The sequence below is a fragment of the Pipistrellus hanaki genome (assembly GCF_964339955.1).
Source record: "Pipistrellus hanaki genome assembly, chromosome: 8".
Lineage (NCBI taxonomy): Eukaryota > Metazoa > Chordata > Mammalia > Chiroptera > Vespertilionidae > Pipistrellus > Pipistrellus hanaki.
Window position 1 is genome coordinate 58404250 of NC_140510.1, and position 23905 is coordinate 58428154.

General features: G+C 46.7%; 1 protein-coding gene across 2 annotated transcripts in view; it reads left to right on the forward strand.

The window, feature by feature from the left end:
* The window catches only part of NGEF (neuronal guanine nucleotide exchange factor), a 92845-nt gene that overhangs the window by 49498 nt on the left and 19442 nt on the right, over positions 1-23905 (forward strand). The window contains exons 1-3 of one of the 2 annotated variants that reach the window (XM_084891816.1): positions 14545-15332; positions 15982-16124; positions 21640-21941. In XM_084891816.1, coding sequence (XP_084747942.1) covers positions 15226-15332; positions 15982-16124; positions 21640-21941 — 552 coding nt within the window. In that variant the 5' untranslated portion in view covers positions 14545-15225. Of the gene's footprint in view, positions 1-14544; positions 15333-15981; positions 16125-21639; positions 21942-23905 lie in introns of those variants that run through there. The other variant, XM_084891815.1, reaches the window with a different exon arrangement.

A 23905-nucleotide genomic window follows, 5' to 3' on the forward strand; every position in this document is an offset into this window, starting at 1 on the left:
CTTTGATTCATACACCCTTTAGATATAAATTAAAATAACTCATTTTAGGGTTCCTGTTTTTGTAGGAAAACCTACAAAGTGAGCCATGTTCTAAAAATATACTCCTACAAACACCATTGCGTACTATATTTGCAAATCAGTTAGAAGGACATACGTATACATTCTAAAATTAAAGCAAGCAAAAGACATGAAAAGATTACTCATGAACAACTACAAAACTTTCATAAAATAAACAAAAAAATCAAAGTCACTAGTAAAGAAATGCAAAACAGAGAAGACTTCTCTTTGTGTATCAAATTGGCAAATGGCTTGAAATTCTAATCTGAGTACTGGAAAGAGTGCGGAGAAGAGATACTGGTTTGGTGTAAACCACTATCACCTTTGGTAATTTTTAAATATATTTTATTGGTGTCAGAGAGGAGGGGAGAGGGAGGGGGAGAGAAACATCAGTGATGAGAGAGAATCATTGGTCAGCTGCTTCCTGTACCACACTGCAGATCAGGCCTGAAACCCAGGTATGTGCCCTGACCGGGAATTGAACCGTAACCTCCTGGTTCATAGGTCAATGCTCAACCACCCCGGCTGGGCACCTTTTGTAATTTTGTAAAATATGCGAAAAGCAATAAAAATGCTCTTAATCTCCGACCAAGAGTCTATCCTAAAAAATAATAATAATTAAAAAATCATACAAAAATATTTAACACTAAGCTATTTACATAGCTTTGCTCTGGGCCTGCAGCAGTGAACACAGGGAAACACAAGTTTTACCTTACGAGGCTCACATCCCCAAGGGTGCTGGCACCCCAAGGCGCCCCGCTTAGCAAGGATCCCACACTCAATACTCTGTACTTTACATCTGACTGCATTTCAATTTGGTTGTCTATACCTTTTTTTTTTTTTTGCCATTATAAAATATAATTTTATTAGGATAATTATTTAGATACATAAGTCACTGAAAAAATGCTAAATCATAATGCCCTTCCCCAATTATTTGTTTTTCATTGTTAACTTATCTATTTCTTAATCCAAATGAGGTAGTTCTCTAAATATTATTTTTTCCTTTCCCCAACTTCTTATTTTAAATTTTTTAAACATATAGAAAAATGGAAAGAATAATGCAATGAACTCCCATGTATCCTGAACTTAGTTCAATAAATTATTAAAACACCTTGCAGCTTCAGGTCAAGAGGTCATGAAGGTAAATTCAGTACTCAGAACCTCCCACAACCACATCAAAATTACAACTAAACTACAGAACAACTGTCATTCAGAACCGACTGAAATCTGGCTAAACGGAAGTCCTACAACTACTGATTTAAAGAAGAAGCCACTGGCTGATAGGAGGGGTGGAGCCCCAGAACTGGCTGGCCCCATAGCCACCTGTGGCTGATAAAAATCAGGAGGGATATCTCACCTTTGGAAGTCCTAGGTGTTCCAGCCACACTAGGCCCCCAGCCCAGGGTTCCAGGGCCAGAAGAGAAGTTCCCATAACTTCTGGCTGTAAAACCAGCGAGGACTCTTAGACAGAGGAAGACACAGCTGCTAAGATTCCCAGGTATTCCTCTTAAAGGGCACACACACAGGCTTACTCAGACTTGGGACCAGGGACAAAGTGGGAGGAAGTCTAGCTTCAGGGTGAGAGCTGGGGGTGGTGTGCAGCTTTCTCCCAGACAGAAGTGCTGGCAGAGACCATGGTTCCTTTTGCTGAGCCCTCCTGACTCAGAGCTCTTGGCCTCACCGTGGTGATTCCCTGAGGCCCGTCCCACCCAGCTTGCAGGCCCACCCACACCATTGCCAGTGGTTTCTCCACACAAATGACCTCTTTTGGTTCATGCTTGGACGTACCTAAAATCTTTCAAATACGAAGCATCTGGCCCCTGCTACCCCATTACTCTCACTAAGTGGCTCCCGCCTCACAGCTAAGCCTCTCCTGGGCAGCTCCGATCCCAGCACAAGTAGCAGCCATCTGTAGATAGCTCCATGGGGTCAGCCCCTGCGCAGCAGCTCCTTCTCGTTAGTCACTGCCAGGTCTCACAGCTGATCAGCCTGGGGCCAATCCCTCCCAGGAATGTGCTGACAGCAATCAAGGTTGGCCTACAACAGAACCGTGCACACCTGGAGCACCCAGCGCAGGTGACTGGGAAGGCTGTGCAGGACACCTACTGCCTAAGGCCACTCTACCAAGGCTGGGAGACATAGCAGCTCTACCTAATATACAGATGATGGAGCCAAAGGAGGGAGCCAAAATGGGGAGACAAAGAAAAAGGTCCCGAATGAAAGAACAGGAGAAATCTCCAGTAAAAGAATGAAACAAAATGGAGGCAAGCAAACAACCAGCTACAGAATTCAAAACAATGGTTATAGCACGCTCAAGAAACATAGTAAGAACAGCATAAAAAGGAAACCATTTTTAAAAACCAGTCAGAAATGAAGGAAACACCAACTGAAATGAAGAATACATTACGGGGAATCAACAGTAGAGTCGATGAAGTAGAGGATCAAATCAGAGATTTAGAAGATAAGAAAGCAGAAAACTCCTAATCAGAACAGCAAAAAGAAAAAAAACAAATCCAAAGAAATGAGGATAGTATAAGGAAACTCTGGAACAACTTCAAGATACCAACGTTTGCATCATGGGGGTGCCAGAAGGAGAAGAGAGAGCAAGAAATTGAAAACCTATTTGAAAAAATAGTGACAGAAAACTTCCCTAAGTTGGTGAAGGAAATAGACATAGAAGTCCAGGAAGTGCAGAGAGTACCAGACAAGAAGGACCAAAATAGGCCTATACCAAAACACATTATAATTAAAATGCCAAGATTAAAGACAAGGAGAGAGTCTTAAAAGCAGAAAGAAAAAAAGCAGTTATTTACCTACAAGAAAGCTTCCTTAGGTTGTCAGCTGATTTCTCAACAGAAACTTTGCAGGCCTGAATGGATTGGCACAAACTGAAAGTGATAAAAAGGGCCTACAAACAAGATTACCCTACCCAACAAAGCTATCATTTAAATTGAAGGATTGATAAAGAGCTTCCCAGACAAGAAAAAGCTAAGAGTTTATCACCATCCACCAGTATTACAAGAAATGTAAAAGGGTCTTCTTTAAGAAGAAGAAATAAGCCAGGCCAGCATGGCTCAGTGGTTGACCATTGACCTATGAACCAGAAGGTCAGGATTCGATTCCCAGTCAAGGCATATGCCAGAATGTGAGCTTGATCGGGAGCATGCAGGAGATAGCCAATCAATTATTCTCTCTCACCATTGATGTGTCTATTTTTCTCCCCCTCTCCCTTCCTTCTTAAATCAATTAAAAAATATATTTTTAAAAAGATCAACATTTAAAAAAGAAATTTAAAAAGATAAAAAATATGAATAATAAATGGTAATAAATACATTATCTATCAACAATTACTTAGAATGCAAATGGGTTCAATATTCCAATCAAAAGATTGAATAGATAAACATTTCTATTATAGCAAGGATGAATCCAGGTGATATGTACTTCAAACTGCATCCTCATCGTGAGGCATTCATATCAGCGGGCCCACTGTTCCTGGTGCTAAGTTTCAGCGTTTGGTTAATTTAGAAACTGCCAGGTTGCTCTGAAGTAAAGGTACAATTTTCCTTTTTAGCAACTAACAAGTGCTAGTTTGACATCATATAATGATCCTCTTTCTATTAACCTTTCACATAGGGCTTTTAACACCCATTGATGTTCCTTCCTGAAACCACTATTACAATGGGAACCGCAAAATGGGAGAGTTGTATTATCCCTCCTTCTTTTATTCATTGGTTTGTCTCCTGTGAAGACGACCCCTCCTTGATTTTTTTGTTTCATTGTGAGTATCACTAGGGATTCATGGTGGTGGCTTGTGATTGTCTAGTTCAATGTGTTTTAGTTCATTACTGTCATATTCCTTTTGATGCCCAAATTGTCACAAATTTGGCCAGTAGGTGTCCCTTTTAAGCTGTTTCCTATGTCCCTTTGATATATCCCTTCCTGCCTTTAAGTATTTTTTTTTTTTTTTTTTTTTGCCTTCTGACACAGCAAAATACTTTTAAAAAAATAATAATAATAATACTTTCTATATCCGAGATCTGGAGTCAGCTATTTCTCCCAGAAGTCCTAGTTCCTCTGAGTGCAGAATGGTATTTGGAATCCAAGATCTGGGGGTGATATGTGCTCATTAATACTGGAAGGTCATTGCTTCTAAGACTTTGCAGTGGACAGAGCTAAGAGACATGTGGCTGAGTTCATACAAATACCTTTGATTCCAACTCAACACACAGCAGTCCTCTTCCCTCTCCTCATTCCATGTTTCCATCTCCGTTTTCTAACAGTGAGGACCCTCAACATCAATATACAACACTGTAGTCTATTTCTCTAGTCTACAAATCCACACAGAACAATTTCACCATTACTTCACTTGAACCATAACCAACGATGAATCTCGCGTATTAGTTTCCCATGGCTGCTATAACAAAGTACCATGAACTGGACAGCTTAAAAAGAGCAGAAATTGGTTCTCTCACAAAACTGAGATGAGAAGTCCAAAACCCAGCATTGGCAGGTCCCCCGGAAGGCTGTAGGAGCAGATTTGCCTCTCTCCTAGGTTGTGGGGGTTGCTGGCAATACTTGGCATCCCTTAACTAGTAGATACATCATTACAACCTCTGCCAACGTCTTCACATAGCATTTTCCTGTTAGTTAGTTTCTGAGTCTCTCGGTCCTAATTCCCCCTCTTCTTATAAAGATACCAGTTATTGGGTGAGGCCCCACCCAAATTTTTCTCTGTATGTGGTTATGTTATCAATTTGATAATTAGTTTCACTTGTTTCAGGTTGTTTTTTTTTTAACTCTAGGTTTTTATAAACCGCCCCCCCCCATTTTTTTAGATTTTTAAAAATCATTTGAATATGTAAAACATCTACATAGAATTCAAGTCAAAACTATAGAGAAAGGGCTTACCTTCTATCCCAACTGTGGAAAAAAATCATCTTTACTAGTTTCTCTTTTTTCCTTCTTCTATTTCTTGTCAGGAGGGAAAGTGTATGTATAATTGTATACCTTCGCCTCCTTTAGTTCCCAACACTGGACTACTCAGTGTTAATTTAGGCATTGTCCTCATCCTCGTCCTCCAGCTGCAAAGAACTCCGTTATGTGGCTATCCCATAGTCTAGTCAATCAATCTTTGAGAGCTTGTTTGGAGGTTCTAGCAGGGGAGCGCAGCTACTCTTATACCCTTGACCAAAGACTGGTCCTCTCCTCTGGGGGGAAAGTCGTCCTCTTCGACCGAGCGCGCAGCTTCGGGAGGGATGCACATGGATCGGTGAGGGAGGAGGGGGACACCCGCCTAGCCAGCCAGATCAGCCGAATCAACCCTGGCAATCAATGGGGTGACAGATGTTGCAGCCAGATCGCCCTCACATCCTAGTCAACCAATCTTTGATGAGTATGGAGTTTGCTTCCAATATCTTGCTATCAATGCCCACCAGGGGTGGTCAGTGGTTGAACGTCAACCTATGAACCAGGAGGTCATGGTTCAACTCTCAGTCAGAGCACATGCCTAGGTTGTGGGCTCGATACCCGGCATGCAGTGGGCTCGATAGCGGGCATGCAGGAGACAGGCAATCAATAATTCTCATCATTGATGTTTCTGTCTCTCTCTTCCTTTCCCTTCCTCTCTCTGAAATCAATAAAAAAAATAATTATTATTTTTTGCCCTAGCTGGTTTGGCTCAGTAGGTAGAGTGTCAGCCCGAGGACTGAAGGATCTCGGATTCAATTCCGGTCAAGGGTATATACCTGGATTGTGGGTTCAATTCCTAGCCCTTGGCTGGGCATGTGCAGGAGGCAACCAATCGATGTGTCTCTCTCACATCAATGTTCCTTTCTCTTGTCCTCCTTTCCACTCTCTAAAAACCATTGGAAAATAATCCTCAGGTGAGGATTAACAAAAGTAAATGAAATAAAAATATACTTAAAAATAATAATGTCATAATGAAGGTCCTTGCACATATCTTATTTCATGTTTCAGGATATCTTTGGGATAAATTCTTAGAAATGGAATTGCTAGGTCAAAGGGTAAATGCATGTTGTCTTAGATTGGGCTGCTATAACAGTATACCCTAAACTAGGTGGCTTATGAACAACAAATGAATTTCTCACAGTTCTGGAGGCTGTGAAATCCAAGAAAAGTGAGGGCTTTCTTTGGGGTCTCCTTTATAAGGACACTAATCTCCTTCATGAGGGCTCCTGCCTCCTGACCTAATCACCTCCCAAAGGCCCAAGGATTTCAGCATAGAATTTGGGGAGACACAAACCTTCAGTCCATTGCATACATGCTGTTCTGTTATAGTCAACCCCTCACCCCCTATCTGAAGTTGGACAACTTTGCTCTCCCATCAGCAATGTATATGAGTGCCTGTTTCCCCAGAAGATTTTCAACTTGGTTAATAACAGTGTATTTCAATGCAGAAAATTCAAAGCACTCCATCCTAAAGACAAGCACACAATTGATTGAGATTCACAGCGTGTGAAGTGCTGAAACTGAAAGCCGTGGGTTAAGGAAGGTATATTCTAAGGTGCTCTCAACAGGAAGGAAATTTTCCACTCGCTTCTGTCATTTCTCTGACTCATTCTGTCGAGAAGAGTTTTCCCCTCCTGGTAAGAATCCATCACTTAGAGAAAACAGTTGATGATGACAGGTTAGAGCCTCTTTTCTTTTCTCTTCCTATCTTTCTTTTCTTCTTCTTCTTTTTTTTTTTTTAGAACAAATGCTATTTTCAAATGGAAGAATGTACTTCGGTTGAGCTTTGGACCCTCCTCTGAGACCCTCATGAAATCCCCTCGTTGTTAAGCAGAAAAGAGAGACCTACTAAGGACCATTGTTTTACCCTGAGCCTGAGGGGGGAAAAAAAACAAACAGCCTAGAGATCCTGCTGACTGTGACAAATAAAAGCCACTCCAAAGGCTGAGCAACATTTTAGAAATAGCAATCATTTAGCATGCAATCTTCACCGCATGGAAAAAATGAGACATAAGTTTAAAATTAGGGAAAGAAACATCCACTGGTCAGCTCGGGGGAGGGCTGAACAGTCAAGAGGTACAGAAATTACACTTCTTTGCTGGTAGCCTGACTCTTTTTCCCCAGCTAATAATGGTACTTCAGCTGAAGGTGCACTCACCTTTTAAAGGAGAAGCAAGGAGAGGAGGTTTGTATTTAGTGAATAAAAGGAAAGGGTTTGTGAGATGTTTCTGGGCTGTAATTTACCCAGAGGCGCTAGGATGATACCAAAGGAATGCCTGAGCTTTCAAGCCTCTTTCAACTCCGCCTCCACGTGGCAAACATGTCCTGAGCCTCTGGGATGTGCAAGCTCTCTGCCCGCACAGGCAGGGGGGCAACATCAGTCAGACTCCTCCTCCTCGAGGAAGTGATCAAATCTTAAGAGAAGCCCTGGGGAAGGCTGTGGAGATCCCAAAAGGGAGTGAATGCAGCCAGTTATAGGTTGGAACAGGGGGTGGGCTTCACAGAGGAGGTGGCATTGAGCCTGCATAGGTGGGATGTCTTCATGCTACTGGAGGGGGAAGGGTGTGAAAAGGGCTGTGGTATGAGGGAGACTTGCCTTTGATGGGAGGCAGTGAATTCTGTGATGACTCCTTCAATGGGACCTTGACTTCAATAGAAAAGGAAGAAGCATTCTGGTTAGCATTTGTAAATGCCAATTTATGGAAGGAAAGGGGGAATTTCTGGAAAAGGATTGTTTTTATCACGGGGCAAATTAGAAAAGCAGGTAAATGCTTTAGTTTTAGAGATGCCAGGAAGTCATCTTATATACTAAAAGGCTAATATGAAAATTGACCAACCTGTGGAACAACTGGTTGCTATGATGTTCACTGACCACCAGGGGGCAGATGCTCAATGCAGGAACTGCCCCCTGGTGGTCAGTGTGCTCTCACTGGGGGAGTGCCACTCAGCCAGAAGCACTGAGCCACGCTCATGGCTGGCTGGCTGGCTGGCAAGGGCAGCAGCAATGGTGGGAGTCTCTCCTGTCTCTGCAGCAGCGCTAAGGATGTCTGACTGCTGGCTTAGGAGCGACCCTAAGCAGGCTGAGGAAACCCCCTCCAAGTGCACGAATTTTGTGCATCAGGCCTCTCGTCTACTATAAAATTTGAATTTGTGATTCTTTAAGGACCATTGAATTGACTCTGAAGAGCTTTTGAAAAGATAGATTTATGTAACGAATTGAGGTGTTTTTCCTCAAAGTAAATCTAGAGAATACAAAACAGCTCAACCCAATTCGTCAAGTTCCTTAGGCTCTCTCCTGTTAAGTGAATGCTTTCAACTCAGCTCTAAATTTATGCACATTAAGGGACTGATGTTGTTTTTTGAAGTAATTTCCCCCTTACATAAGTGACACTTTGATTGTAGAAAATATTTTTAACACAGATGAGTAAAAAGAAGAAAATACTCTCAGATTCCAACTTCAAGTACAGAGAAACGTTTTTGCTGATCATTCTTCCAATCTTTTTTCAAATGAGTGTATGCTTAAACTTCCATCTCGATAAGTCTATTTATAAACAAAATTAGATCATTTATAAATGAAATAAGATCATACTACCATTTCATTTGGGAATCTGCTTGTCTATTCAATACATTATAGACATCTTTCTAGATTATTAAATACGTTAAAAGTCACTAAAGCGATATTCCATTTTAGATATTTGTCATAATTTAAATAATCAATCTTCTATTATTGGACATCAGGTTGCTCCTAATGTGTCACTATTATAAATAACGCTGTAATAAACAATCTTGTGGCTAATTTTTCCCCATGGATTTTATATTCCTAAAAGTAGCATCTCTTCACTAAAAGTATAAACATTTATGATATAGGTGGTGCAGACTACCCTCCAGAGAGGTCCTTTCCATTCACGGAGGCCAATGACTGTTTCCAAGCCTTGCTAAGTGCCTGTTCATTTTTAAACCTCTTTGATGGCCGTGCACTTGGTATGTTTTTGAAATGATGTGCTTTCTCTCTAGGATAATATTCATTTGTTTGGTGCTAATTTCTCCGCAGCGGTCGCCAGTTTCCCTGTTAAAGTCTTTAAAATAGAAGTATCAATAGTGGTTAAAAGCTTTGAATTCCTGGGAAGACAGGTCTTGTCAACATGATGAGCAGTCAAGGACCCAGAACGGGCCCCTGGTCGGGGGACACACTTCTCTCATGTCTCAGATGGCCCTCATGAAGCGATTGGTCTCTGCCAAAGACATACTGCTCTTTTTACAGGACCCTATGTCCCTGAATGCTTCATCCTAGTGACTCAATGAAGAATATTCTTCCTACTGGATATTAAGGGTGGGTAAGGGATTTGTTTCAATAGAGAATGAAAGTTGTCATATTACTTCTTTTTATAAAAAATACTTTTTTAGAATCCAGTTACTTGCAATTTTCAAGGAACAATGTGTGAATAATAGCTGGTTATTAATTTTAACTAGATGCTATTTCTTCAAGTCAACTTGGTTTATGAATGGACACCATTTTCTTTCTCATTTTATACTGTAAGCAGTTGCTACATTTGTATGTTTTGCTATTGGTTAAGACAAGACATTCTCTATTATAATAGTGAATGTATTTTAGTGCTAAATGCTGGCTTCCTAAATAATAATTAATAATAATATCATTTTCTATTTGTGTGCTACATTATAGGACTCACTATACATAGGACTAAATAAGATCTAACTATATATCAATAGTTTACAAGGTGATTTAAAATAAGTAAGCTAAGTGGAAGGAGGTTATGAAAAGCTATTGGTTCCTTTACAGTTTGAATTCCAACTAAGAGTATCTGAACTCCCATAGCCACAACCTAAAATGTCAAGTATGTGTGCCCAGACAACTCTTTATCTAATTTTCTCCACATTTTATCCTCAGTAGTATTTTTCCTTAGGTCCCCTTGTTTCAGAATGCTTCTGTTGGTCAAAAGCCATAATCCTTAAACCTTGGGTATCTCAGACTCCGTGGTAAGGGATATTCCAAAGAAACCCATAGCCCCAGGCACTTGTCTCATTTCCCACAGTTTCAGATAAACACACCAGCATTATAGCCTCTTATCCATGTGTTATTTGGGGGGAGCTGTTTTGAGAATACATTTCTACCAAGGCCATACAATTGTCTGCATCTCATAATTGAAGATATGGCTACCCTTTGTCCCAGCATGTGCCCTGATGGGATAACCCAAAAACTAGGTGTGTGTCCTGACAGGAATCAAACCTGAGACCTTTCAGTGTACGGGACAATCCTCCAATCAACTGAGCCACATCAGCCAAGGCTGAAAAGCTGCAAATTTATATCAGCCAAAGGCAGAGATGCATAGAGGTCTACTCAGAGCTTCTAGTTACCTTGTCCCTGTGGTACTGTGGCCAGCACTAACATTCTCCTGCAACAATCTGTGATGATATTGCCAACTAGGGAAACTCGCTTGAGCCTTCGTGTCCGGAGTTTTTATTGGAGCCTGGTCAGCTAGAACTGGGTGGCCACCCAGGTGGCTGATCTCAGTCTTTAGCTCCTCTGGAGATTAAACTATTACCATATGGCCCCAAATCCCTACCTTTTCCGTATGGCCCCAGGATCCCAGATAAGCAAAGATACCCTTTTTTTTTTTTTTTTTTTTTTTAATATATTTTATTGATTTTTTACAGAGAGGAAGAGAGAGGGATAGAGAGTTAGAAACATCGATGAGAGAGAATCATCGATCAGCTGCCTCTTGCACACCCCCTACTGGGGATGTGCCTGTAACTAAGGTACATGCCCTTGACCGGAATCAAACCTGGGACCTTTCAGTCCACAGGCCAACGCTCTATCCATTGAGCCAAACCGGTTTTGGCAGCAAAGATACTCTTAACAGACCTAACATTCTGAGGGCTTAGCGATCACCTCCCAGGAAACCAGGGCAAAGCCCAGGCCTCTCTTTGGGCACAAATAATGCAGGGTTAAACTGATTGTGCTTAATTTATTTCCACATGTAAATAAGTGCTTAACTTATTTCCAGCATGTTACAATCCCACATTTACAAATTACCCTTACCATCAAAACTAAGGAAAGACATCCACCTCCCCCTCTCCAGAAAAGTACTTCCAACCATGCAACAGGACAAGTCTACTTGGGACCCCTCTCCTTATGGAGAAATCTTTGTACCCATCCAGTATGGGTTTTCAGGTTTCTTGGCACTATCTCTTCTAGCTTTTCCTGGGTTTATTGCTGGGGCTGCCTACGTGGTTTAAATTTGTTGATTTTCAAAGCAACTGAATAAAGTCTTTTGAGAGTGATAAAAATAAATTGTTTATGGATGTGAAAGATGCAGCTAATTAAACATTACCTCACACCTGTTTCTAGATGTTTCCAATATATATTTGAGGATTATCTCCTCACTACAAAAAACAATTCTATGTCCTTTTTCCTACTAGATTGAAGACTACAAATCTATTTTAACTTTTGATTGTCTGTTGTCAGATCATGTAACCCCAAAAATATTTAGAATAATTAAATAGAAATGTGCAGTTCCTTATCCCACACAACACATTCTTGACTTAGTAGCATATTCTTCCAAAATCTTCCATTAGCCAGCTGTGCGACCTTGTCATTTGAACCCTCTGGCTCTGTTCCTCTTTTCTGTCAATTAAATGTGTTGGAACAGATCATTTCTAAACCTCCTTCTGCTTCTAGCAATTCTCCCTCAGAGTAAGGTACCATTTTATAAATTCAGATTCCTGAAGGCTGAGATGGCTATATAAATAAGAATCTACTTTCTCCCAACATTTACTCTTTGTAATTCAAAGGAAAAAATAAACAATCTTTAGATAAAATATATAAACTAACTAATGTTCAAAAACGGAGCTCAGCTGAGTAAATTTGAAGATCTAATTGGTTTTCCTAAGTAATTCATGAGTCAGGCGACATCCCATCTAGCAATTGGAAGCGTGTTTCATTGATTCCCTCCAAATGGAAGGTTCTTTAACTGCAGAAAGAGGGTGGGACTAAGAAGTTAGAGGAGTTGAGTTATTTCAGCCAAGGACACCTTCCTTAGGGAAGGTGGGGTCTTATCAAGCAGATGAACCCCACTAGTGAGGACCAGGAAATTCAATACCGATTGGCTTAAAATTCCATGCCTGGCAAAGTCTGAGACTGCGTTAGATGAGTCATTAAAGTTTTGTTTTGGTGATGTGGCTTGTCAAAAGGGACTCCCTTTTGGCCCATTGATTTTTCTTTCCTTTTTTTTTTTTTTTAATCTTTATTGTTGAAAGTATTACATATGCCCCCTTTTCTCTCCCATCCACTGATCCTTTTTTAAAACACTAAATATTTTTAAAAACATACCATTACTACTTGGCTGGCATGGACCAGTGGTTGAGCATCAATCTATGAACCCAGGTTGCTGGCTCGATCCCCAGTAGGGGGCATGCAGGAGCCAGCCGATCAATGATTCTCTCTCATCATTGATGTCTCTATCTCTCTCCATTCCTCTCTGAAACCAATAAAAATATATTTTAAAAAAGCAAACAAAATACCATTACTTCCTTAACAAATACTAGTACTTACAGTATGCTAATCAGGCATATTTGAAAAATCTATCTACATTTTGTGACTAAAGTATATTGTGAATAAAATGTCAGTTAAATGGAGATGTTATAATTTCCTGCCAAATAAGCACTAAACTATGACAGAAAATAGAACATGGGGAATTCAGCTTAAGGTTATATGCCTTCAGAACTCAGTGACTTTCTAAACTGATTTTATAATTAGAAAGATATTTTTAGCTTATTTTTCAACTGGAAGGTTTTATTACGCTCACCTTCACACCCACAGCTGGCTAACGGTTGTATATGAAACACAGTTTATTCTTGTATTATTGTTTATTAATTATTGTACAAACAACTATAAGCCTACTTTTGCCCACCCTGTATGTAATTTCACTTGAATATTTTCTGATTTTTTAAAAAAAAAAAATTTTTAATCTTTTTCCCTTGGTGCAGCAAAGTGTAAAAGTAACAGCTTCACTGAATGCTGCTCCGAGATTGAGAGGTGGTGAAACCCTGCAAAGCAGGAGGTTCTAGTGACTGCCACACATGCTCTTCCTCGGACCCTGATGAAAAATGAGTAGGACATGGTAGTGCCCAGCCCGGAGGAGCCCGTGGCTTCATGGAAAAATAGCCCTCTTCACAGAGAATTACAGTGTCGCCAATGCTGCTGGTTACACAAAGGAGATGGCTTAGGGGAGGGGCGGCCCAGCGTGCCTCCACCCACCAGAGTAATTACTTGACCCCTGGAGCAGAGAGCCCCGAGCCTGGGGAAGTGTGTGAAACCAAAGCCTCCGAGGAGTCAGCAAGGACAATGGCTCTAGGAAGCTGGCAAGGAACTGCCCCCCCCCCCCCAGGTGATGGTACCCCAAGGCAGGTTGTTAAGCATGGGAGGGACGCAAGTAGCCCTGTACTTTAGAAAGAGGACAGAGAGAGGATGAGCTGGGTGGGGACAGGCCCAAGGATTGGGGTCCTGCTTTGAAGGACTGGGGGCGCAGGGTGCTCAGTGAGGCACTGATTGACATGGAGGTGGCGGGAGGAGCAGGAGAAGTGGAGGCCAGCTCTCACCGTCTGATGGCCTCCTGCTGGTGGCAGGGGGAGATGTGAGTGTCCTGGTGGAGTGTTTGGCACATCGGAAAGAGATGGCCAGAGAGCAGATAGAAATGTAGAACTCAACAGGAGGCTGTCTGTCTGGAGACATGTGGAGAGAGCCGAGCAAGAGAGGAGCTCGGCTTGGGAAAAGAGGGGACCAGATGGCCGTCACAGAGATATTCTGAGGCCTGAAGGGCACGAGGAGATGGGAACTGTCCATTCTGGACCCTAGAGGAAACTAACTTTTACACAACTGCCATGTTCTAGAGCAGTGTTTCCCAAAGTGTGGTACGCATACCTCCTGGGGGTACGGGAAGAGTTTGGTGGGGGTACACGTTGCACCGGAGTTTGGTGGGGATATGCACTGCACCGTGCTTAGCTGCGCCTAATTCTATGTTCTCATGAGTACGAGGGGTACTCGGAGTTACGAAAATTATAGAAGGGGTACACATATTCAAAAGTTTGGGAAACACTGTACGACTGGCTAAGGAGCCTAGTAAAGCTAACTAGCACCCTCCCACCAGCATGTGCATCCCCAAACAAGGAATTTGTTCCTTTAAACACACTTAGAGCCCCCCTGCGCCCTGCACTCCCCACCCCTGTCCGCAGGTACCCTCTCGCCCTGGCCCTGGCCCGCAGCCTCGGAGAGGACACCGGGCAGTGTGCCAGCTGGATGAAACCCCTATAGATCCCTGGGGGCCACGCGATCACTCACACTCCACTGGGCTCCCGTTTTTATTTGCTTTCTGTATCCAGAAGTGGATTCAACTAGTTAACACGAGGATGCAGATTCCTAGAGTCAGCGTGATGGAGCAGGGACGCTGGGTGCAGGTTTGGGGCACTTTGTCTCTCCTCCTCCAGCCCCACGATCCGCACCCTGGGCCGGGCGGCCAGGGCAGGGCCAGCGGGTCGCTGGGGGCGGCCAGCCCCCTCTCCGCAGCCACGGCGCAGGGTCTCCCCAAGACCCCAGTCCCGGCCTCGGACTCCCGCAGACAGAGGCATTTCTGGATGGACAGAGGCAGGATTCCCCGCGGGATACCGCAGAGGATGCGCGGAGTCGCCGGGCGCGAAGGGCAGAGGGTCACCTCGCCCGGACCTTCCAAGTGCTCCTCCCGAGCCCGCGGCCAGGAGGAGGGGCGGTAGGCGGGGGGCGCAGTCCGCCGGCCCCCACGCATCCCGCCCTCCTCCGCACCCCGAGCCCCGTGCGGTGGCGGCGGCGGGAGCGCGAGGCGTCAGCCCCGCGGGAGGTCCGGTCCGCCGCCAGGGTCGCGCCCAGCCCCGCTCCCCACGCCGCGCCGCGCCGCCGGGACTCGCCCCCGCCGAGCGCGCCCCTCCCGCCTCCCCCGTTGCCACGGCAACTCCGGGATCCTCCGGGCGCGCGTCCGCCCGTCCGCCCGCCCGCGGGAGCGCTCGGCGGCGGCGGCGGCGGCTGCAGCTCCGGCTCGAGCAGCGCGCCGTGCGCCCCGGACCCCGAGCCCGCTCCTCGCCCCTGGCCCCCGGCCGGGCTGCGGGCCCCCGCGCGCCCCTCCGCCGGCCCCGCGCCGGCCGGCCGCCGGCCCCATGGAGCTGCTGGCCGCGGCTTTCAGCGCCGCCTGCGCCGTGGACCACGACAGCTCCGCCTCGGAGAGCGACACGCGCGACTCGGCGGCGGGACACCTGCCCGGCAGGTGAGGACTGGCCGGCGCCCGGGCCCGCGCGGCGCCCCCGCGATCCTCTGGCCCCGGCTCGCGCCCCACTCCTGCCTCCCGTGGCCTTGGCTCCGTGGGCTCCGTCGGCCCCCACTGCACCCCCGGCCCTTGACCTGCCCGCACCCGCACCCGCCCCCGCCTGGGGTTAGTGATGAGATGAGTAGCCCGGCCGCTGGCGCCCCTGGTCCCTGCCCCGGGCCGCCCCCCGCGCCCTCTCGGGCTAGGCGTCCCCTTCTCCACGTCGAGGGGCCCTGGGACGGGAGGACCCACGCCCGAAAGGGACTGGGGGCCGGTGACAGCGGGCGGCGCGGGGTGCGGGGTGCGCGGCGCGGCTGGGCTCTCGGCCGCGGGACCCGGTGGGGCGTCCGGGCGGCGCCGCCGAGGAGGGAGCGGGTGCGCCAAGTTTCCGATGCCTGCCCGCGGGCTCCGAACCATGGAGGCTTGGGACGGGCTGGGGTAGGGATGAATCACTCCGTCGCGCCCTGGTGCTGTGACAGAAAGGGCCTGTGGGGCCCGCCTGGACGGTCCCGGGCGGGTCCGCTGGCCCCTGCCGCGTCCCTCGCCAGCTCGCCAAGGTGTGTCGTTGCTTAAAAAAATAACTGGTCCTGCCCCTGCTTCTTTCTGGCAGTGAGTCATCCTCCACCCCGGGAAATGGGGCCACGCCCGAGGAGTGCCCCGCTCTGGCCGACAGCCCCACCACCCTCACCGAGGCCCTGCAGAGGATCCACCCCATTCCCGCCGACTCCTGGAGGAACCTCATCGAACAAATAGGTGGGTGCTCTGAGCGGTGGCCGCGCTTCACGGGGCAAATGGGGGCTCCTGGTGGATTCTGAGGGCCCCCCTGCTACTGGGATACCCTTGCGTTTCTGTGAGGAGGCTAGGGAACGTTTTTGTTGTGGTGGTTTTGAATATGTTTTTTATTGATTTCAGAAATGAAGGGGGAGAGAGAGAGAGTGAGGAGAGAGAAAGATCAGTGATGAGAGAGATTCATTGATTGGCTGCCCCCTGCTCGCCCCACACTAGGGATGGAGCTCACAGCCCAGGCATGTCCCCTGTCGAGAAACTGAACCATGACCTCCTGGTTCTTGGGTGGATGCTCAACCACTGAGCCATGCCGGCTGGGCCTAGCGAACGTTTGGACGTGTTTGATTCTAAATTGTTCTATAGGCAGAACTGCCCCATTTTAATGATGCTGCATAACTGGGCTTTAGCAAATGCATTCTACCTGCCCAGGCCCTTGTCACTTCTGTGAGAAAGACCCCCCAGGAGGGCGGGGGGAGCCCAGGATGAGGTCTGGGGAAGACCTGGAAAGAGAGAGAATCTGGAAAAAAAAAAAAGGGGGGGGGGGCGCTCTGGAGAGAGCCAGGCTCACCGCTGCAATCCAGGAAGAGGAGGCAATGGCAGACTTTGCACAGGGACAGGTGAAGTAGAGAGAAAATGGGAACCCCCTCCCAGCCCCGGGGTTAAGGAAGCGTCGTTCCACCGGCCTGTCCAGGACTGTGGCCGAGAGGTGGGGGTGCGGCCGTTTATGTCCAGCACAGCACAGCTGCCGCTGAAGCCCTGTTGCTGCAGAAAGTGGATTGAGGAGTCCCATGCACGTGAGCCCTTGCATTTCAAAGTCAACAATTGCTAATAATATCAAACTAGTTCTCACCATGTGGGTTCCCTTATTCAGAAAATGGTACCGGCTGCTTAGTAAGCCTTGTTTTTCAGTGTCGTCAGAGCAGCAGTCTATTTGTTCAATTGAAATCCTAGGTTTGGAAAATTTGCTCCCTAAACATCATCGTTGCCTTTTGTCCCAAATGCTCAGGCAGGCAGGAGGTGTCCCGATGGAAGTGGAGCATCCGCGGCCCCAGGGGACCCTGTGTTTGGGAGACTTTGGGGGCGGCCCACTCTTCGCTGGCAGGGTTTTTCCAAACTGAGCCCTGCGAGGCGCTGAGCCCTTGCAGAGCTGAGGGGGTGGAGCTCGCACTGCACGCTGAGAAGCTGCTGACTCCAGAAATTTTGTTTCCAGCAGGCCCCCTGAGTGTCAGGCCCAGTGGGATGGTGGTGGCGGCCGAGGCCTGCTTTTCCCTTTGTTTGCTGGCGGAATGGAGAGGGCCTGATCTGAGAACAGACTCCTGAAAACGCCTCTCTCCCCACTCCTGCCACACTGTCCTTCCTAATGGGGAGGGCCGCCCCTGCCCTGGCAGAGGCTGGAAGCCTAGACTTCTACCCTCTCGAAAGGCTAAGCTCGATGCCATGACTGAGAAGCACCTCGGGTGGGGCTGGGAGGCTCCTGTCTGTGCCACGGGCATGTGGAGACTCCTCTCCTGGAGACCGCTGGACCTGCTGAGCCAATGCACAGACCTGAAGCTGGGAGTCAGGGGCCTTGAGCGGTGGCGCCTGCCCCTCTTTGCCCCCAGTTTCCTCGTGTGCCAAACAGCAGAGACTGGCATGGTAACTGTCTTTTTCTGGCTCCTGGGCTAGGTCCATAGTAGGTGCTCGACAGATGTGTTGAGTGTCAGCACAGAGCTGTTGCTGCCTTCTCACATTGACCCTTACGGAGCCTACACCAGCCTGCCTGCGGGTAGCCCTGTGAATGAAGTGAATTCTTTGCCAGGGATCAGGAGAGGACAACAGATTCCCAAACACACAGTGTAATTGAGGGGCGGGGGGAAGGTGGAATGACTATGTGGGGACTTTGCAGACCACACTGTTGGATTTTGCAGTGGCTCCACGGAGGCCAGGACAGAATTATGACAGGATTATGCATGATATGGTATGCAACCATCATTACAGATGGTGGGCCCTGGGACTCTGAGATTTTGTGTGTGTGTGTGTGTGTGTGTGTACATGTATGTGCATGCATTACTGTTGTTTATGATACCTAGTAAATGCTTGGCATATAGAAGGTGCTCAGTAAAAAAAAAATAAAAGACTCTCTGTCCCTTAGACGTTTCCATTTGAAGCATTCAAGGAACAAAGGTATTCTGTTCAGAAAGTGAGGTTTTGAATGACTAATGACTTTGAAGAAGAGCTGGGAACCTGCCCTCATGTGCAGGGCGGCAGAGCCAGCCAGGTATAAATCATTTTAATGAGGAGAGACGGGAGCAGAGCCTTCTAATTCTGCATGGATAGAATGTCAGGTGCAGGGTTTTACAGGTAAAATTAATTTCCATGTAAAGTTGTGCTTGCTAAATGTACAAAATATAAAGTAGGAAAACATCATATATTAACAGTACATTGAGCACAGAAATTTAATCAATAATAGTACTCTCTATTGTAATCTGAATTTTAAAGCTAAAAATAGAAATAAACAGGATATGAAAAATGGGGACATTTTTAAATACATATTTAAATACTACAAAAATATGACATTTTAAGAATATTCTAAAAGCACTGTATTGGAAATCTTTGGTTGAAAGTAGCAGAATAGCCAGCAAAATAAAATAAAATAAAATAATCTTAAACAATGTAAGTATTCTATCTCAGTTAATGAGTCCAGGGGTAGGATGTTCGGCAATTGGTTAATTCATGTCACAGCTCCAGACATTACATCCTCAAGCAGCCATGTATTGTATAAAAGCAAAAAGGGGCAGTCTGTCTTCAAGTGCCTGCTGGGGAGGGACATCTCTTTAAGAAGCTGTCCCCCTTACTCTCCTCAACCAGATTGTGTCATTTGCTTATGTCTAAACCCTCCACTGGCAAGGAGATGGAACTACCACAGAAAGTTTTGATCAATCAACAATCACTCTCTTCCCTGAGCACAGAATGGGTCAGCACTCAAACGCCTCCCCTGTCAGCTGGGAAGAAGGGCTGTGAGGAGACTGGGGAGAGGCAGCCAATGGTGTCGGCCATGATATGATTTCAGAAAACAGATTCCTTTGTTTTCAATCCAACTACTCACCCTGCTAATATTGCTGCTGCTGCTCTTCTCCTCCTCCTCCTCCTCCTCCTCGTATTTCTTCCTCTTCTTAGCATATGATATTGGATATATATTTTTTATTCATTTCAGAGAGGAAAAGAGATGGAGATAGAGACATCAGTGGTGAGAATCATTGATCTGATGTTTCCTGCACACCCCCCGGCTGGGGGTCGAGCCCACAACCCAGGCATGTGCCCTGACCAGGACTCAAACTGTGATCTCTTTGTTCATAGGTAGACACTCAACTGCTGAGCCACGCCAGTTGGGCTGGAGATAGTTTTTAACCCATGATTTTTTACTCATTTTTACCCATGACTGTAGCGTACATGATATGTATTTTTGAACTTTCAAAAGGATGACAAATTAGGCATTTTTGCAAAGCTTGGAACTGCATTTTTAAATGGTGTTCAATTCAACAAATAAGTATGTACCTACTATGTGGGGTAGGCACTGTGCTAAGCATTGGAAAGTGACTCCAAGTTATCTGTGGGAACCTAGTTTCTTTAAACCTCCATAAACTCAGTCTCAGAGTCACAGAATAATTGGTTTACTGTTGACAACAATAGAGATGTTGTGCTCACGACTGAACCAGTTTACGTGGTGACATTAAACCTCTGTCTTTATAGATCTTCAGTCCAGATTGCATTCAGGGTAGACTAGGTTTTCTTTTTCATTCCTTTGTCAGATTAACTCCATGTTGTATTCTGCTGGAATGTAACCTTGTACAATCACAGGATCTTAATTTTTTAAAACAAATTCTACACTTTGCATAAAGGCTTTATCATTTAGTGTCATGCGACATAGTCCAGGGGTAGTCCATAGTCCATAGTCCAGGCAAGTAGTTTAATCCAAAGAATGGATTTAGCTCGGCTGGCGTGGCTCAGTGGTTGAATGTTGACCTATGATCATGGATGTCAGGGTTCAATTCCCAGTCAGGGCACATGCCCAGGTTGTGGGCTCAATTCCCAGTGTGGGGTGTGCAGGAGGCAGCCAGCCAATGATTCTCTCTCATCAATGATGTTTCTATCTGAAATCAATAAAAGTATTTTTTATGAAAAAGAAGGATAATAGGCAATGTTTGTACTGCATTATAAGAGTCAGTGTTATAGAAGTGGTTCATTTATCCTATCAGAACTTTCCTGGGAGAATCATCTTTGTTTTGTGAATAGACAATTTACAAAACCAGTATGTCCAGCTGCTCACTGGACCTCTCCACCTAGGTGCCCCTCAGCTGCCCGCTGGATCCCTCCACCATCCCCTTCCCTGGCCAGACTGTCCTGTGTCCCTCATCTCTTTGAATGAGGCCAACCGACCTTGTTGCCAGTCTGAAAACCTGGACATCATTCGTGACCCAGCAGCCCAGAACACGTCTTCCACTTTATCACTGTGCCCCGACAGGTGGGCTCCATCCTCCACCCACGACAGCTCAGGCCTGCCTCCATCATCACTCCTGCAGAACCATCTCAGCCTCTTCCCATCGGGCCTCCTAAAACAGACAGAGCTGCTTGCCAGAGGTCTCTTGGGGCCTCTCTCTTGCCCAGAGGATAGCCTGCCACCTCCGTGGTATGGCAGGCAGACAAGACCCTTGGAGTCTGATGCCCTGCCTCCAGCCTCACATTCCCCCGCACCCGCCCCACTCAGCTTCCCCTCTCCCTAAGCTAGGACCCCTTTACTGCAGAAGCTTCCTGCCGCCCCTGTGTGAGGAGACAGCCCCGCCCCGAAGCCAGGATGTCTGAAATGGGTTTCTCCCTGTGGAGGAGGTGCCACCTCTGTGCTGACTCATAGGCACCCTCAAGTCTCCTTGGAGACTCAGAATGCAGTTACTTCAAGTGCAGTTTGTCAGGGAAGTGAGCTGAAATTGCAAGAGCAAAAAAGGGATGTTTCCCCCTTGAATCCTAAGGATGGTAAAATGTTTTTTCCTTCAAAATGAGAACTGACAACTGCTCCCAGTTCACAAATGAGCGAGCTCGAGTTTTAATATGGAAGCGTTTAAGGTCTTGAAAGCATCCTGTGGGGATATTGAAGCGTAATTGGGGCATTTCCATCCTCTCTGCACACGTTGGCTATTAACACATCATGTTGTGGATTCTTGTTTGCCAAGCAGGGTTCCCAGCAGGGATCATGTGTGGGGAAAGCACATATTTGTGTGATTGGATTTTAAATCAGTTCAGGGGTTTCTTTAGCCTTCTTTGAAACAAACTCACAAGGGCTGATCCTTCCCGGGGAGGGAAGGCCTGGCGGTAGTTGGCCCAGGGTCTGTCTTGGTGTATTCCTGGGGCCCTGGCTCTGAGGAGAAGACAAAGCCTTGCCTTCGTGACTCAGAAAGATCTTCATCTGAAATATTTTTTCTGCTCTTCATTCCAATTCTATCGATTTCAGGGCTCCTATATCAGGAATACCGAGACAAATCAACTCTCCAGGAAATTGAAACCAGGAGGCAACAGGATGCAGAAATACAAGCCGATGACCTCCGCTCCCCGTCCAGCGAGGAGGCGCCTGAGGAGGAGGAGGAGGAGGAGGAGCCGGAGGAGCTGGCAAGCCCACCTGAGCGGAGGGCTCTGCCCCAGATCTGCCTGCTCAGCAACCCGCACTCCAGGTTCAACCTCTGGCAGGACCTCCCCGAGATCCAGAGCAGCGGGGTGCTGGACCTCCTCCAGCCGGAAGAGGTTAAACTGCAGGAGGTGAGGGCGCCTGGGGCGGGGTGGTGGGCAGAGGGGTGTTTTAACCCATGTGCCGTGAGGCTGCCCAGCAGGCTCACCCTGAGAAGTCCTGGCAGGGTTCACGCACCCAGAACATGCAGGAAAATTCCCTTATTTCACAGGCAACAAAAAAACAGCTCGTTACCTTGTAGGATAGCTCAATCCCAACACCGAGTGTTCTCAGCATAGTGGTTTCATTACATCGCAAGATCGCATTCTTTAAACCCGCCGGTTATTGTTGGGAGTTTCCTGGCACCTGTGGTGCGGAGCAAACTGCGACTGTGAAATCACTTCCGTTGGCGCTTGGCTTCTCACTCAGCCTGAGCCCACTACTTGATTGCGCTGTCGCTTGAAGCTCGGGTGGGGAGGCTCTGAAAGGAAGCCCTAGCATGCCCCCCGCTCCCTCTCTTGAACTGGCACTTGCTTCTCTGCCCTCCCATTGGGTGGTCCAGGCAGACTGCCCATCATGCATTAGGCTGAGGTATCGCTGAGGTGCCTCCTGGTTTGGGGCCACCAGGCAGAAATAATCAGTTACAAATGAGCAGTAATGGTAAGGAGTAGCTAAGAAATGTAAGTGTTCCCTTTAGTTGCACAAAGGTAGTTTGGTATAAAGGGAAAAAGTCTGTGGAATAGGGAGACAAGAGTATGGGGTCTGGTCAATAGCAAAGAGAGAGACTTATTGGTGAGACAATGGGCGGGAGAAATGGTGAGTGTGCAAGTGCAAGTGTGTGTCCGTTGTGAAATTTAAAAAGTGGGTACAGAAGGGGGGAAAAAGAAGAGATTGGCTTTTTCCACTGGTTCAATCCAAACCCCATCCTATCTATTCTCTCGCATCCCTCTTGGGCTGCCCTGACCCCCCACCCTCCTCTGCCCCTTGCACTCATCTACTCCTTGAAGCTGCACTTGAACCCGTTTGTGTTGGTTGCTGGTTGCAGTACTGACACCATACCTTCTGCCTTCTCTGACCCGTTACTTACTCTTATGCCAGATTCTGCAGACACATTTGCTCTTCTCATTTATTCTGCAAACTAGGCACACAGTTAGTGACCAGGACTGAGACTCTTCCTGCCCAGGGCTGCTCACTCAGCCCCTGTGCTCCCGCTCCGCTCCCTGGGAGAGCTGGAGGAAGCTGATTTTTGAAGGGCCGCCCACCATTCACCATTCAGGAAAATTTGTTTTAAACTCTGACATCCCTGGGGCCATGAGCAGTGGTTTGAAAATGGCTGCATCGAGAGTTTTATATGCACCTTCTGATGTGAATGACGTCTGGTCATCAGAGGCATTCCACTGAGGCGGGTGGGGTGGGGGTGGAGAGGAGGCTGGACAGAGGAGAGCCCACCACTCTTTGCCCACGGAAGCAACCTGGTGGAAGGTGCGGGGAGACACGGAGGAACCCCCTCCATGTGGCTGTCCCTCCTCCCCAGGAGACCCCAGGGCTACGTCAGCCACAGGCAGGCCGCTGTCCCTGACTTGCGTGTTGAAGGAATCATATCACACAATTTTGCTTTTGGTTTCTTTCACTCGATATTACCACCCTGGGGCCTTTTTCTCCCCTTTTGATCCTCAGAGCCAGGGAAAGAGACCGGTTGTGTTCTGGGGAGGGGAGCTGAGTCTTTTTTTACCTGGATAATTTGAGAAGGTTTTTAATATTTTGGAAAGTTTAGAGATAAATCCTAGTAGAACTTTAAAAAGGATATAAACCTCCCACCACATGAGCGAAGCTAAATGTAGAGGAAGCAGGGCCCTTGCAATAAAGGAAAGCAAACAGGGGAGAAGCACAAAACCAAACAGCACAAGATAAGGAAGCAGAGTTCATGGCCAAGGCGTAAGGTACAACAATAACTGCGGATTGCTTAACTCCGACCCTGGAGGGCAAGGTTGGAAAACTGAACCCGCTGTGTTACCAGACAGCACAGAATTCAGGGCAAGGAAAGTTACCACAGGGG